The sequence below is a fragment of the Eurosta solidaginis genome, chromosome 3 (genome assembly GCF_040869045.1).
Source record: "Eurosta solidaginis isolate ZX-2024a chromosome 3, ASM4086904v1, whole genome shotgun sequence".
Taxonomy (NCBI): Eukaryota; Metazoa; Arthropoda; class Insecta; order Diptera; family Tephritidae; genus Eurosta; species Eurosta solidaginis.
This window is the reverse complement of record NC_090321.1, coordinates 198,448,195-198,466,402: the sequence shown is the minus strand read 5'-3', so window position 1 is coordinate 198,466,402 and position 18,208 is coordinate 198,448,195. Positions and strand designations below refer to the sequence as shown.

General features: G+C 34.0%; 1 protein-coding gene across 9 annotated transcripts in view; it reads left to right on the top strand.

Moving 5' to 3' along the window:
• Positions 1-18,208, top strand: part of Arms (Ankyrin repeat-rich membrane spanning) — a 200,218-nt gene that overhangs the window by 76,303 nt on the left and 105,707 nt on the right. For 3 of the 9 annotated variants that reach the window (XM_067774548.1, XM_067774550.1, XM_067774549.1), the window contains one exon: positions 10,740-11,709. The exons of 5 other annotated variants lie outside the window; for them this stretch is intronic. In XM_067774548.1, the coding sequence (XP_067630649.1) occupies positions 11,029-11,709 (681 nt within the window). In that variant the 5' untranslated portion in view covers positions 10,740-11,028. Of the gene's footprint in view, positions 1-1,716; positions 1,994-10,739; positions 11,710-18,208 lie in introns of those variants that run through there. One more of the 9 variants, XM_067774557.1, reaches the window with a different exon arrangement.

Here is an 18,208-nt window from a genome sequence, read left to right as displayed (position 1 = left end):
AAATATCTCAAACCGTGCGCCCTATAGCGAATCTTTTTGTATTGTGTCATCGGCTGTCATCGACCTCTGAATTAAGTTTGAAATTTCAAGCTTTAGCTCATCGAGAAGGTACTTAAAAGCTGGATTGAAAATTTTCAAATTCTCATCTAATTATTTCGATCCGTGCACCATCTAACGGATGTTTTTCCTTTTGTTGCATTGTCACGGTGTTCTAACCTATGTGTAAAGAATCACGTTTGTAGCTCAATGAGAAGTTACTTAAAAATCGATCGCAAGATTTGTATGAAAAGCGGACAAACATTCAACCGACCTAATATAAAGGTAGTACAAAAAAAATTGCAAAGTAGAAATTCATTATAAAAGGCCAATAGAAACGAATCCTTATAACTCAAATTTAAATAGATTATATGTATTGGGTTTTGGATTTTCTTTACAGTATTGTAAACAGGAAGTCGATTACCCCACTTTCTATGCACTTCGAGATATTTTACAGATATTTTCTACCGTTTACTTGCACATCTTTAAAGCTATTCGCCCTACAACAACAAAAAATGTAGGTATATATACCAAAGAAACTTGCAATTGCTTTTCTTATCTAAAAAATTGGATGTTTATTGAGCAATTAAGAGAAACCCCAATATTATTAAAGCAAATTAATAAGTTAAAAAATATTTTCATTTTTATACCCAGCTGTACCTGTACACAGGGTATTATAACTTTGATTGGATAACGGTTGGTTGTACAGGTATAAAGGAATCGAGATAGATATAGACTTCCATATATAAAAATCATCAGTATCGAAAAAAAATTTGAATGAGCCATGCCCGTCCGTCTGTCCGTCTTGAGTAAATATTGAGATATCTTCACCAAATTTGGTACACGAGCTTATCTGGACCCAGAATAGATTGGTATTGAAAATGTGCGAAATCGGATGATAACTACGCTCAATTTTATATATATAACATTTTGGAAAACACAAAAAACCTGATTATTTACTAAATAATACACCTAGAATGTTGAAAAATGACGTATGGACTGATATTGAGACTTGATAAAAATTTGAAAAAAAATTTTAAAATGGGCGTGGCACCGCCCACTGGTCTAAAATAATTTTACAAATATTATTAATCATAAATCAAAAATCGTTAAACCTATCGCAACAAAATTCGGCAGAGAGGTTGCCTTTACTATAAGGAATGCTGTGAAGAAAAATTAACGAAATCGGTTAAGGAACACGCCCACTTTTATATAAAAGATTTTTAAAAGGGTCGTGGATGAATAAAATAAGCTATATCTTTGCAAAAAAGAACTTTATATCAATGGTATTTCATTTCCCAAGTGGATTTATAACAATAAATAGGAAAAACTTGAAATTTAAAAAAATGGGCGTGGCGCCGCCCCTTTTATGACTAAACAATTTTCTATGTTTCGGGAGCCATAACTCGAAGAAAAATTAGTTCAGAATAGAACCATATGTATATGTCTTATTGCGCAGCCTTGTAACACTATTAAGCATACAAAACAAACAAAAACAGCATTTCAAGTGTACAGCTGGGTGTGTAATGTTCGGTTTCACCCGAATTTAGACTTCCTTACTTCTTTATATTCTTTTTGATCTACTTTGTTTAGTTTGCGGCATCTATGCGCTGATATTTAAATGTAGACACAATTTTGTACCAACTCCCAGTTCAATTTTGTTCATGCATCATCACATATCTTCAGCGTTAAGCAATTAGAAATATTAATACTGCGACTCTTTTACCGTTAACTTATTTAAAATTGTTATATTAAAAGTTGTTTCTGTTATCGATCTTGCTTAAACTAAACCGTCAAAATTGATATTCTAAGTGAAACACCGAGAGTTCCCTCCGTTTATTGTATTAGTTTAACGGAAGGAGAAGAAGAAACGAGTGGCAAAAAAGCAAAACGCAGCAAAAGCTTTGCAACAATGTTTAAAGCACGCCTTAAACCAAATCCCAGTCCGGACATGCAGGTATTGAAGCAATAAATATAACTAGTTGAAAGAATTGAAATATAAAGTTTTGGGAACGAAGTTTTAGGATACCAATTACGATCAATATTTTATGTTCTCTGTGAATTGCCAAACAAATTTATAAAGCCTATCATTTAAAAAGAGCTCAGAACGCATTTGCTCAGCATAAAAACTATTTGATCAATTGAATAATTGAAGATACAATTTTTATAGGTAAAGTGCGGTATCCACACAATATTATTATTAGTTCACGATGCACTGCGACCTTTATTCAGATCTATTGTACACGTCAGTTCAGCTTTCTACTGTATGTGTAAGCTTTTAATGTATTTAAGTACCTATTCAGGCTTTTTACGAGGGGATTAAGTGTCACGCCACCTAGATGAGAGAGTATCTGCCTAGCTAAAAGGACGCATTCGCAGACAATGTGAACCGGTAAAAGTCTAGTTGAGGGGTCGACTGCTAATACGCTACCAAAAATATCGAGAGAGGTGTCAAAAGACGCGTATTGACCTCGACAATGGTTTTCCTAGTAAACCCATCCAACCAAAACCTTTCCGCTAAATATGGATGACATAGTCGAATACTCCTCGAGGGTAGTTCTCTTTGCTCTTCTCTATCGTAAATTTCTATTGCATGGAGTTCCGTCTAAAAAATGGTGGGGTAGCATCTCATTGGTAGCGATTTCTTGAAGTTCGTCCCATAAATACCAGCTCCCGTTTATCCGTCATCAAATTTTTATACATCCGTGAACCAGACCTCTGAGTCAGAGTCGGAGTATGGATTCTAAGATTATTAAGTCATCTTCATACCCTTTTGTGGCAAATCCATTGGCTTTCAGTAACTGAATGAGGTCGTCTATGACTAGGGTCCACAAGAGAGAAGAGAGTATACCGCCTTGAGGGCATCATAGTGGCCACAATTGACCCAGCTCAAAACTGATTTTTCTTCTCTTTAACGAGGATAGCCTCCAGCGAATGATCATCGGGCTTGCATATATTCTTGCCAATCATAGCTTGTTCGATATCTTGATGTGTCGTGTTATCGAAAGGGAAATGAGATGTCGATAAAAGCGCAGAGGGCTGTATTTTAAGACTCCAAAGCCTTTACATTTTTTTCGTAAGGCTATGAATAGCAGTCTTCATTGATTTTCCTGACTGATAGGCAAATTGAGTATACAAAGAGGGAGTTTGTTAAGGTTGTCCTCCGTAATATGCTGATCCAAAATGTTCTCTATACCCTTAAGGAGAAAAGAAATAAGACGAATTGGTAGATACGACGAGAGGAGTATGAATACTACCTTAACCTCTGTTAACCTGTTTGGAATGTAGCCGAGCAGTAGAGATGCCTTATAAAGGTTGAATACGGTTAGAGCTACATGGTTTATTCCCTGCTGTAATAGCATTTTTTGTGATATGGATACCGCGCTATTTTTTTCGAGCATTTTTTTTTTCATTGTAGGTCATGTTTGTGATTTTCATTCTCACTCATATCATTCAACAAATGTTTTCCGTATGTAGAAATGTATTTAATCAATATAGAGCTGTCATATTTCTCCAAGATCATATCACTATGATCCACGGTTATTGGGACAATAAAAACATAATAATGGAATATATATAAATCAGCTTGTTTGAAAGGAATATATCGTATGGTCGAATGCACATACATATGTGTCTAGTAGGGAGGACGATCCCGGTCATGGACTTTAATCCCGTATTGTTGAAATAGCATTTTAATTTATTTATTCAATAATTTAATTTTGTTTAACAAATATCCCCTTTTAAGAGCAAATCGGTGGCAAGATTTTTGTTATTGGTTTCAGATTTTGCAGATTGGCTCAGGATTTCGAGATATGCTTCTGCAACGTGGTGAACACAAATCTGAGTCAAAACAATCCCGGCACTCAAAGTTTTTGAGATTTTCGAACCTAAAAGTGCAAAAATTTGTTTAAAGATAATTTTTGGCAAATTCATTAATGCAATGTTGCAATTTCTGTCAAAAACCATAAGGAAATCTATGCAGGTTAAGTTTTGGGACTATTCCGGGATCCTGTGATTAAGCTTTCGTGTCTAGTAGAAAGCATACATACATAAGAGTAAACATATTAGGGATGACGTCTTCCGATATTTTTTGGCTCTCGGGATTTTCGAGATCCCCGAAAGCAGGGCCGTACCGGAGGTCGTGGGGCCCTTGTGCAAAATTCACAGAAGGCCCTTTTTCTAAAAAAAAGGTTATACGACACAAAAGGTTTTGCTTGTAGGATATTTTTATATTATGCTGTGGGCTTAACATCTTTGAAAATTTGATAATTTTCAGACACTAATAGTAGCTCATTCGGCACATTCGAAACGTCGGTTTTCGCTCATCCACAGTTCAAAATCCAAGGCGAATCCGAGAATTTTTAGTGGATGGTCTAAATCGACGTTTAGTATGTGTAGAATACGGTATTTTACTCAATTTCTAACCTAGACGTCCATCCCGATATCTGCTTTTGGATTAGAATTCGAATAAAATAAATAAAAAATTAAATTTTTCCCATAATTTAGTGTATAAATTTTGCGGTGAAACTTTTGCGACTCGGGGGTTTGGAAGCTGGAGCCCGAGTGCACCGCACCGCTCGCACCAGTCACGGTACGACCCTGCCCGAAAGGTTCCCCAGAAGTGACATCCGCTACAGGTAATGCTGGCATAGAATTTATGTTTATAATAGTTATTTCAAAGCACAACAACAACTAAATTTTGGTTTGGTAGAATACATTTTCGGAAATTTGAAACATACAGTAATATGTAACTTCTTATATAAAATATTTTGTTTAATATGAAATATGGTAATTTTTCTCTTAAAAGCGAAATATTTGTGCTACTAGTGTTAAAAGAGTTAGTTTAAAAATTCGCAATAATTTATAAGTTTGAACCCTTACGAGAAACTAACGCGTACGAATAATAAACATTTTTAAGTGAAATAATCTTGCAACTCTCGAGACTTGAAAAAAATCGGGATGTCGCAATTCCGGAAGCGCCATCCCTAATAAATATGCACAGATGATGATTGATTGGTTACTTTCAACTAGAGGTTTGATGGGCTTAATTGATGAGTTGCATACTAGGGATGACAATCCAAGATGCGTGAACTATTTAGTACTGAAAATTTCGGGATATAAGTTGGTTTCCAATAATCCCACGTTCATTATTATTTGATTATTTGCTTTGCAAAGTGTCAAACTACAATGACCAAAAAATAGTCAGAGGTAGTTTCCTTTTAATAATATGACAACCAAAAATTAGTTATTATATGTCAAATCACCTCAGTTGTAAATAGTTTACTTACTACAAAGTTACTGTTACAATACAAAAATTTGTTCTTGTCTGCAGTGCATCGCATCCAATTAGAAGCCGACCACAGTTGTTTTTTTTTATGCTTGAAATTTGATCCGGATTAACTAGGCGCAGCATTTGTTTCCATATCTTTTACAATTTTTTTCAAACCAGTTAAAAAAAAACGCGATTTGGACCCTTTGGAGACCATTTCAGAATTAGGTATGATTTGTTTAAAAGATTATTTGGACACTAATTCGCGACCGTATTGGAACTGTTTTAAGGTCGATCTTCGGATTGGTTTTCGGGATGATTTTGGATAATTGAGACTATTTAGTGATAGTATCAGAATTGTTTTAGACGGAAACTCTATAAAATTTCGAGAACGTTCTAAGCATCGGTTCAGGACTATTTCTGGATAACTTTGGCATGGCTTCAAAAGGATAATTTAACGGCCCGTTCGGGGATTTATGTTTAATTGTTTTCCGGTGAACACAGTCGCTAGTAAAAGGTAAAGTGAGTGATTTTAATCCGACTTTCACATTTTTTTGCGCATTGATTGTAACGAATTTAGGGAAAGTCCGCTTATTTGCAACCTTATGCTTTCGTTCGAATCGATAAATTGTTGAATAAATAACTCCAACATTCAATAATGCAAAATGGTCTTTATTATACTACTTTGAGAGTACTTCACAATAACACTTATACTTCACAACCAATAGCGTGCTTAAATCAAAACTGATTAGTCATGCCTCAGCTTACGCTGCTTTTATACTCTCGGTTTCCTCGTTCACCCATTTCTCCTAAGGTCTAGTAAATTCGCGAACTTTATGCATGGTTACCAGCCATTTACATATATTGTAGTTTGTAGCCATATGCGTGTGTATATGTGAGTAACACTGCGTCTGATGACTACATCTGTGAGTGAGTTATCTCTTCGTTGCGTTGTATGTATGTGCGTATATGATGATTGATTTGATGTACACAAGAGTGGCAGCTTGCTTTATTGTTGTTGTGCCTTTATTTACTTAGTATCGCTTAGTGATGCTAATATTCGTCACAATATTATTACGGATATGAAGTGCGAATTTTTCGTAACAAAAGTAAGCGTAAAAAGTTTTTGGAAGATCTAAAAAAAAAATATTCTTGATTTTATAAACAACTCTGGCTGTTTGTAGCATGTTTCTCTTCTAACATTCAGTGAGGTTGCCGAGTTTAAAAAATAATAACCGATCAATTGTTCTATATATACGCTCAAAAAAATTGTCCTTAAAACGAGGAAAATTGCTATTAAAATAAGAAAAAATGGCATACGATATCCCGCTGTGGATTCCTTCCCTAAATCTTGAAAAACAAAACCATTTTTTTTTTATTAAAACTTTTTCTTCCTTGTTTACAAGACCAAATTTCCTAAAAATAGAGAAAATTGTATAAGAAAAAACTAAAAATTAATTGATGTGTATTGGAACGATCTATCGTCATCCCCTGTCAAATTTGGTTTCGAGACAAACCGGCTTCGGCGTTGTGTCATCACCAGTGTCGATTTTAGTTCTCAAAATGATGGCACAACGCCGAAACTGGTTTGTCTCGAAACCAAATTTGAGAAGATATGACGGAAAATCGTTCGAATATACATCATTTATCCACCCTGTAGGAAAATCAACAAAATTAAAAATTAAACTGTGTAACTGGCACTGGATTTCTAGTGGATATGCTCAACTTTACAGTCGAGTGCTCTTATTCACTAAGCTAGATCGTACACGTAAATATTATTTAGGCACGCTGCGCTAACCCATTTAGCTATACAGCGGTGGTTTGACTGATAAATTGCTACTTCTATTCCTCTTTACCGGCTATATTTAATCAGCGTTGCGCCATCTGTTGCAAATCACTGATAATTCTGGATTTGTTTATTGTCAATTATGTACTTTGTTTGACATTCCCATAACCATGAGCTCGAATCGAACCTTGAGTCTTCATACATTTTTGATAAATTTTTTAAACTAATTCTAAGCAAAAAAAAAAAAAAACTGCATTCTTGATTGATAGCAATGAAGAAAAGCTTTCCCTCAAATAATGAAAAGTTTTATACAAATATAAGAGACTTTTACTCATTTAATTGAAAATTGTCCTCAATTCAAAGAAAAATGTTTTAGGAAATATTTTCCTCATTTTAGTAAGTCCTTTTTTGTGAGTTTTTGTGTATACTCAGTACTAATCTAGGTGTTGCCACTGAGAATTATTTTACAAGGTTGCCACCTCATTTAAATATTTCTAAGTGCTGTTGCCACCCTAGGCTACCATGTAATTTTATTTTTTTTTATTTCTTTATTTATCAGCTATTATCTGAAAAAAACAACCTGACTTAATTGGATGACAGATAGTAGGTTTCAGGTTTTTTAACTTTGAGGCTGCTGCTTATTTTAAATTAAAAACAAAAACTAACAGATAGCAATATTGGTATAAACAAAAGGTTTTTATGCCACATTTCGATATCAATATTTTTGAGTTGGTTTAATATTAATTTATACATATTGTTATTATTATTAGTATATTTATTATTATTATTGTTATTATATTTATTTTATTTTTATTTGGTTTAATATTAATTTATACATATTGTTATTATTATTACTTACTTACTTGTTATTACTTGATATTATTATTAGTATATTTATTATTATTATTGTTATTATATTTATTATTATTATTGTTAGGCTCCGATGCCCTGCAAGCTTTATTTAAGACCATTGTGCTTGCCCTTTTTGCCTATTACTGTATATGAAAACTTTTAATGTATTTAGGTGCCTCATTAGGCTTTTTACTTTATATCACGAAGCGGTTAAGAGTCACGCCATTCAGTCTATGTGAGGTCCTCATGGGCCGGTCAGTTCAAAATAGATGGAAGAGATGTTAACCTGCGTTTCACCCTTCAGCTCACAAACGGGACAGATTTGTCTATCGGATAGGTTTAAATTACTTGGGTGATATCGTAGACTACAGTGTGCCGAATAGTAACCAGTGAAAGTTCGTAGGTCTTATCTGTGTAAATTAATGAGTTTGGCTGATACTCTTGTCGCTTGAACTATAAAAAATTTGACAGCCTTTGTACCGGACATTCTATCCAGTTTCGGCTGAAATGCTTTGCCTCCCAGGTACTTACGGTTTACCCAATTTATGCCTTTGGGAGTCCACGGAGGGCTCTTGACCATATAATGATGCTAAAGCATCCTGTTTGGCTAGGTAGTCTGCCTGCCCCTAATCCCATCCTAACAAAACCTTTTTTTGGCTCCTAGATAATTTGGGACTCCAATGCATTCATCTACTAGCTAATAAGTAATTTTGTAAGACTGCAAGGCGCGTAAGGCTGCCTGGCTGTATGACATAATGAGGAAACTCCTCGAGGATAAGCCTCTTCGTAGGACATTCTATACCGCAAACTTCTATTACACGGATTTCTGCCTGAAAAAAAGTGAATCCCATTCCTGAAGTTCGAGCAATAGCTGCCAGCTCCCGTTTTTCCATCATCAAATTTTGATTCATCTATGAACGAAACCTCTGAGTTAGGGGCAGTATATGGACTCCCTGTTTCCTAAAGAGTTCTACCCACTATGGATATCTTGAAATTTCGTGAGACTCTGCTCGTAGGGGACATTGCATCACGTAGTTGCAATACAAATTTACTTTGAATTTTCTCATTACTTGCATATGCCCTATCACGTTCCTGCTCTTTAACGCAGAGATATTTTGAAGTCTAAGTGCAGCAAGTGTTGTCTCTTTCGTTATTAGAACAGAGAAGGGAGGTATTCCCACTAATCCACTACGTACACTAGCACTACTACCACAAACTAGTCGATACAGTTTGTTTTGTTTTGTTATTGATCTTCTTTGAATGGTCTTTGGCTACCAAACTAAGGAAGCATTGCGACTATCGGCTTCACAATAGTATTAAATGTCCTGTATACAATTTGGGAGATGGGGGCTGCTTTGCCATAGAGTCGAGTGCAGGCAAAGAAAGTTCTTGTTGCTTTGTTCAAAGTAGCATCTAGATGAACATTCCAGGGATTGTTCGAACATGGATAGTTTTCTTCTCCGTGTAAAAGGCACTAGGACAGTTTTGTACTAGGACAATTGGTAGACAGGGGCTGTTGCATGCGAATAGATATTGTTTTCGAGTGCATCCCTGTAATGCATATTACTTAATCATCTGCATACCCTTGTGTGTCAAATCCAGGGTCCACAAAAGAGGAGACACCTCCTTAAGGGCATCCCCTTGTGGCCACTTTGGACTCAGTTGTCAATCCCAGCTCAAAACTGATTTTTCTTCCCTTTAGCATAGATAGCACACAGCAAATGAGCTCATATCCTTGGGGTTCATATCCTTGCCAATCATAGCTTCTTCGCTAGCTGATGTTTCTTGTCATCGCAAGCCCCTGAGATGTCAATAAATACTGTAACGAATATTAGCATCACTAAGCTGATACTAAATAAATAATCACGCAACAATAAAAAACTTGAGGAAGCCACTCGTATATACATGAACACATCAATCATGATTTACACACATATACATATAAAAGGCAACGAAGAGATAACTCACACAAAGATGTAGTCAACAGCCGAAGTTGTTACTCACACATCTACATGTAGCTCAATTACCAATCAGGAGATACAGCAGTTCTAGAAGGCGGAACGTCTAGACTTTAGAAGAAATATGCGAATGAAGCAACGGAGAGTATAAAAGCAGCGCAAGCTGAGTAGTCAGCAATCAGTTTGATTTAAACACGCTATCAGTTGCGAAGTGAAGTATAATTGTACTACTCCCAAAGTAGTCTAATAAAGACCATTTTGCATTATTGAATATTGGAGTTATTTATTCTATAGTTTAGCGATTCGAACGTTAGCAGAAGGTTTGGAATAAGCGGAATTTCCCAAAATTCGTTACAACACTATACAGATATTCTTATTTGTATATCCGCTTATATATCGAAAACAGCTTAACCTATGTATTTGGTTGAAATTTTGTATAAATCTTAAACATGCCAAGCTTTCTTGCTTCGTGTTAAAGGTGCCATGTTTAGGAAATTGTTTGAATATATGAACGAAATTATTACAATATGCGATTAATCGAAAGAAAATATTTCTGAGTAGGGCTGCCACCTAATCTTATTATGTTTATTTCTCTATAAGCAAATTCGCTATTAGTTATCTCCACACCAGCATGACCAATTTTCTCTGTAAAAATCTTTCGTAAAATGTTATCCAAATTGCATTCAAACTTTACATTTCAACAAAAATACGCATTTTAATTTTAAATATTAAGCAGACTTTCTTTTACTCCTTTGTGCTAAAGCTGGCCACATAACGCCAGTCAATATACAACAACAAACATTAATATATTCATACATTTCCCTGTATTCTATTTTAGCGACCAAACACCGTTGAAGCGGGTGTCCTCCCTTCAATTTTTTATATTTGCTTTCATGCATTTTTACTGATCACCAACAATAACAACAACAAAAACCAAACAACCAACCGAAAAATAAAATTGGCAACAACAGCAATATAATTATTAACTTACCTACATACATATGTACATACCGACATATAAATGAACATTTAAAATTCGACATTTTGACTTTGTGCGTAAAAAAAATAAGGACCGATCCATTTAACTTTTGCCAACCAACAACAAATAAGTTTTCAAAAAACAAATAATGAAGAAAAATGACCCTTCTGCATCCAGTCAAATTAGCAGTCGTAGTAATATCAATGACAAATTGTCAGATGGCACAATAACTACAACAAAAACTACAGTAAATAACACTTCGATATGTAGCAGCAACTTATCCACAACAACCGTTATCACAACAAACAGTGGTGCTGGTGGGGGTGCTGCAGTAGTCGGTCGACAAAATGTTATTTATAATCAAACGATCAGTGCCCTTATACGTGGATTACATGATACTGGTATACGAGATATGAATACTTTACATTTTCCATTAGTCAATGAAATGTATGAAGAGACGACGACTACAGTCGACACATTGAAACAACAACAGGCCGTACTAAATTCCAGCACATTAGAACATTTAAAGTCTACTACGCCGAACTCAGCACTCTCCACGCCTAGAATCAAATCGGAAATGGCACCACATGCATTGTTACCACGCCTTATAATTAATATAGAAACAACTGATGGTGAAAATGTTAGTGGTGGTGGTAGTGGTGGTGTTGGCGTGAGAACATCTGGCAGTTATACATCACGTTCGTTATCCCCCGATGATTTAGAGGCGCACAAACAAAATGGTCCCAACGATTTATCACTCAGTCCAGGACGGCGTTTTAGCCAATTCAACTTTGCATTGCGTCGTTTTTCGCACATAAACAATCCAACGGTACTTGGAAAAACAATATTCAATTCAAACTTGAAAAAATTATATATGTTTTCTGTTTTCTAACACGTTCGAGCGCTTTAACCATAAACACGCTCTTTGTTCGCTCTGCTAGCTACCCTCGCTCTAACTTTGTTGTGTGCTCCCCAATAGCACTTGCTCGCTCCTCAAATTTGTCTTTAATCTATATATATATATATATTCCTTTTTCATACTAACCCACTCAGAATAAGCATGTTTTAATTATTTACATAAATTCGTTCGCTTCAAATTCAACATTTTTTTCTTAAAGAAAATCTAATTTTAGCGCGGCACAAATTTATTTTTCATTTCAGCGCTCCAAAAAGTTTCGAAATTTTTTGTTTACAAAGTTGCCATCTGTTTGAAAAAAGCTCATGAAATATACTAAAGTTGGTACTAAAACAAATATATTTTACATAATTTTTTTTACAAAATTATTTCAAAGCAATGTTGCCACCTAGCCTTTTTTCCACATCTCTTTTACCAAGAAAACGGCTTGACCGACCTTGATGCCACCTATTTTTAAATTTAATAAAACGTTAATCTGAAAAGAGAAAGGCTAGTAAAATCTACCGAATTACAGGTAATTTCAAACGATATTTCTGTAAATTTTTATCCAGCGTAGCTGTTGAATCAACTTCACACAAATTGTTGATTTTGAATTAACCCTTTCAACAGCCAAGTCACAAAAAAAAGTTCATCAAATATAAGCCATACTTCTTACAAAAACAAAAACAAAAAAAACACAATACAAAGACCTTTACGTTGCTTTTTCCAGGCCTTGAACCCGTGTGGTAGGCGTAGCACGCTACCATCACAGCCAGTGGCTGTCTAGCCCTGCTCTGTTAACTCAAAATTATGAGTGTCACCCTAAGAATACCAATGAAAATTGTAAAAATAACAGATTTCCGTCAACATTAGAATAACAGTGCCTGTTAATTTGACAGAGATTTCTGGGTTACGATAGGCATTAGAAGAAAGTAAGTAAATCCAATTCCTTTTCAACGGTATAAGGGTAGAGTTATCAAAAAAAAAAAAAAAGCTTTAAATCACGGTCGGAAAATAATAATTTTTTTTTTCGGAGTCGAAAAAGTCCTGATCAAAAAATTGTCCTAGGTGAAAATGTTTGACTTCCCAGGTATCCCTATAGCAATATCATGTCGAATCATGCATTCTTTTTATTTTTCGAACATTTTCCATAAAAGTCCACATATAAAAGGAAAACCTGTATTTTTTTTTTTAAGTCCGATAGAACTAGTTAAACTCGGACTTTTATTTTTTAAGGCCAAAATAAAAGTCCCGCTTGATAACAATTATGAATTAAAATTTTTTTTTTTATTTCGGATAAGCCATTTCTTTGTTATCAAGCCGAACTTTTATTTTGGTCTTAAAATATAAAAGTCCGAATTTAACTTTTATTTCCGGACTTTTATTTTTAAAAGTCCGAGTTTAACTAATTCTATCGGACTCAGGTAATAAAAATCTGAAAATAATTTTTATCTTGATCCAAATATATTTAAAGTCCAAAATTAATAGTTTTGCAAGGAATTATATTATAAAAGGAATAACAGTTTCCACCCCTACTTTAAAGGCAAATTCTTCGCCGATATGAGAAAAATCCGGTAACGATAAAAATTTCAAAACTAAATATTGAAAAACGCTTTAAAAAAATAAATTTTGCGCTTTTTCACCGCTTTTCAATTTTTTTAAATAAACTTAAAAACCGTGTTTCTTTAAAATCAATACCACTATAGATTTTGAGCTGCTTAACTAAAATTTGTGAAAGAAAGTATAGGCTACAACAGAAATTTTCATTTCAAACGTCGCCAAAGGGCATGTCATTGATAGGTTTTCAGTGCATTTTATATGAGCGAACATTTAACTCGTTACAAATTAGCAGAAAATCTGAGAGTTGTCGCTCATATAAATTGCACCTAAAACGATGTCATACACTTCGTTAGTACTTTTCGCTAAAATTAATGTTTGAAAAAATATTTTTGTTTACATATTCGAGTTCAGCATCTCAAAATCTATAAAAAGTGCGTTCTGGAATTAAAACATTTTCTTTTATTTTTGTTTAGCAATTTAAAAATTGCAAAATTTTTTCAAATACGTTTTTCAATACTAATTTTTGAATTATTTAATTGAATTCGCCTTTCTTATATTGCGAACTTTGAGACAGTCTTTAAAAACTGCAGAAATAATAGTTAATTTGAAACGATATAAAAATTCGGTCATCAAAGGCCAATATCTTAAACTTCATTCGTATTTTAAGTAAAGGCCAATATCTTAAACTTCATTCGTATTTTAAGGAAATTTTTTTTGAAAGCTAGACCCAATTTTGAAATCACCATCTCAAAATCCACAAAATGTTTGATTTTTAACAAAAAAAAAAAAAACATTAATTTGAGATTTTTGGCGACCTTTAAATTTCTAGCTAAAACTTTAATTTGTTTCTGGTATTCATCCGCGAGATCCTCTCTTATTCTACCACATTTTATTTCCTCTATATATACTGGAAAAGCAACATATAAATTGGTAAAAAATTCTTTAAAAAATACAACATTAACACAGCGTTCAAAACATCAAACAATCTAGGGCGAAAACTAAGAACTAACACTAACTCAGAGGATCCGTTTAGCAGTCACGGCGTATACAAGCTACAGTTACATAGGACAAACAGGACGGCATATAAGAACGAGGTTCAGAGAACACATTAGAGATTACAACAAAAAAAGGCGGAATCCAAACATTTTATCAGAGTCTAACTTCGCGAATCACATGGTCCAAAAGGAAATGTTCTCCAGCAAACATCAAAAAAACAGTTAGGGTCCTTCACAAACAAGCAAAAGGCCGACGTCTCAACGTACTCGAAAACATGGAAATCTAAAAACAGAAAACATTCGACGCACAGTGGCGCCTTTTGAGTTTTTTCTTTGCAAAAATCATAACTTTTGAACCAATGAAGATATTTTAAAAATTTAAAATGAAAATGAAAGCTAATTATTTGAAGTTTTATTGTGTGAAAGTTCAGAATGTCACAGATGCAGGGTGCTTCAAAAAAATTCGTCAAAGTCGAATATTTTTAGAAAATGCAGAAACAAAATGTTTTTAGTAAAAAATAAAAAAATAAAATGAGATTTGTCTTATAATGACGTATTTAAGCATTAAATAAGATAAACTAATGATTTTGATAAGATAACAAGTTGTATCTAAGTAGTCACGTAATCAATAACTACCAAAATCGATAGACGTATTGTTTCTTTTAAATGACAATACTCTTATAAAACTCAAATGTCACCACAAGTGGTGCCACAATAACAAGGTGCTTCAAAATTCATCTTAAAATTTTACATGTTTTTTTTTTTTTTACAAGCCAAATATGTATTTTATTAATAACTAAAAGTTATTGAAAGTGGTTCAATGAAATTTTATTTGAGCTCAAGATTAAACAGCCAACGAATTTTGGAAAAGGGGAGTGGCACTGCCCATTTATGCTAAAAAGTTTGATCTTAGTAACCGGTTTACCAATTTGTACCAAACTCGATAGACGTATTGATTTCTATAAAAATTTAATACTAGTTTGAAGGCGAAATGCCTAACCTTTAAAATAAATTTGATAAACTTTAGAGAAATACAATAACGAAAAGTATATATTTATAAATTACTAAATTAATTAATTCTTTTATTTGAAATAAAAAATTAACTTGTACATAGGTATCTTATTTTTCAATAAAGTAACAAAATTGATTAGTAAATCTCTTTTTCATTGTTGTGATAAGAAGTGAGAAACTTATTTTATCTTAACATAGTCATTGTCACTGGAACATATATCTAACAAAGCAACCATTTCTGAACTATACGCATCTGTAAGATCTTTTTGTGTTCTTACATACCTCATAGATGATATGAATGGATCAGAAGAGATATCTAACATGTTGAAAAGGTCTTCGTTTTGTCTAACTCGTGATACTTTGCAGGTGTTCTTACGTGGACATTTCATTGTAGATGTCGTATTTGTTATTAAGTTCAAAACTTTTCCATCGACCATTGTTAGAAGAAAATCATGCTTTACTGTAATGACATTCCCCTCTTCAATTTCAATTATTGTTGGTTCTAATTTGGCAATTTGATTTTTTATATCACTCACTGTAGCTTTTATGAGTTCCGAAGACTCCTTCTCGTATTTAAATAATATCGGGCGGCACAATATAATTGATGACGGACGTGGATTTTTCCAATATTCTGAAGCTTCATCTTTCAGTCGTAATGGAACAATAGAAGCCATAAACATATTACTATCTGTAATTGTTTCATCGTCTATATTTATTCTTTGTTTATATGCGCTTTGTCCTGATGATCCATCACATCCCCACTTAGTTTTCAATGCTAGCTCCTTTGGCAGTGATTTCAACTTTTCTTCAGTAAAACTTTGAAGGTGTCGTGTAGACGTTTTGTAGCTCAATTTCAGCTGATACTTCGGTTATTTTGGGACTTAGAGGAACTGCTTCTTTCTTGGCTTGTGTAATTTTTTTGTATCCAGGTAAAATATCGGCACTACGTTGAAATAATGACTTACGCAATATAATATATTTTTTCTTCGTTAAACCGAGATCTATAAACAGCGCCAAAGCTTCTTCGGGAGTGTATTTCCTAGGTAGCGCATTTGGTGGTGTGCGAATGCTGTTTTTGATCCTCATCAGTCGCACTAGACTTGCTACCGCAACTGCTTCTGTTATATGAGACTTCACGTTTTCTTCGTCTTTTTTATATTTAATAGCCAGTGCTTCTGAAAGATGAGTCGTGGCTATAGCTTTTGTGGTATCAGACAGCTTCCTTTTCCTTTTGTAGGTAGAACACTCTTCTATGGGTTTTGTTGGTCTCCCTCTAGTTGGATTGGTTGACGTGCTAGGCGTTTCTTCGTCCAAAAAAGTTTTGTCAGCTAGCCACTTGTCATGCTTACTTAGAAATTTTGAATTGTTACGATAGACGTCCTTCCATTTTCTTTCTATCATAATGTATTGTAAACCAATTTTTTCTTCGGGCCTTCCTTTTCTTTAATGCTTGTTTCACTCGCTAATTCTCTCATAATAGCCTCAACGAAGTCCCGTCTTGACTTTGTACATTTAAACACCGCAAATAGTTTCAAGTTTTCTAGATACATATTAGAATTGGCTTCGAGTGTATCTGACTAAATATTAAACTGTGAACTATATTTAAAAATACTATTCACTTAATTTAAGTAAACAGAATACTTAGTTCTTTAATCTCCAAAAGACGAATGATAATGTGCATTGTATGATGGATAGCTTTATATACCTACTCAAATTATAAAAATGAATTTCAGGTATACAATTCGTAACTAAAAAAGTGTATGTTGTTAACAAGTCCCACCAACAAAAACGACCTTACTGCCGTACTGAATTATATATACCTGCACAGACGGGTATTTATGCCCAAGGTTGTTTAACTTTATTTGATGTAAAAAGTGAAGTTGCAGCTGGACGCAGGTAGACTTTATGAATTTAGATAACTGAATATTTCACAAATAACTACTGTTAATTTGACGGAGCACATATTTTAACATTTTTTCTTCCATCAAAGTTTTAAAAAGGGCCTAAAAATAGGCATTTCGAAAAACAGGTATATCCGCCAACTTTTAACAAAAAAAAAAAACAATTTTTTTGTTTCAATCCTAAATTAAATTATCTTTAATTGCTATACAAGAAAACAATAACCGGCCGCCTTATTTACTCACAAAACCATTTTAAATACAACGAAAAGGAAGAAAAATTTCAAATTTTTCCCAATGTTGAAAATTGGTCAACTTTGAGCGGCTCTACCTGGTAAACTATAATTTGTATATTCTTGATCCCCGGAAAATTCTCTATTACAAACATGTATTAGATTTAGCGAACGCTTTCATAATTTTTTTGATTTTTGCCATGCAGAGGCGCCACTGTGCGACGGTGGAATAATAAACGAACAGATAAACACAATTTCTGACACAATATTCGAACCTTTAAAACTTGTTTACAATAAACAAAGTAATCACACAGGTACAACAGACAAACGCACAACAACAAATAAACATAAAACAATTAACGCTCAAAAACAACAAACCCACAAAGAAGGTCAAACGACTAGAGTTATTGACTTTTATCTGCCGCAGTCAGCCATACAAATGGATCAGTAAAAATCACCCTCGGTTCTGAATGAACACACAGCACATACATATAAATATACACAAGCATCAATTTTGACAATACCTGCTCATGTACCTACGAACTATAAATACAAGAAAAACTACAACGAAAATCTACACTGATGATGGCACAACGCCGAAACCGCTTTGTCTCGAAAACAAATTTGACAAGGGATAACGAAAAATCATTCCAATATAAATCACATATCCACGCTGTCGTAAAATTAACAAAACGACTTCAAGGTTATGGAGATCCTCAAGACCAAAATATGACTC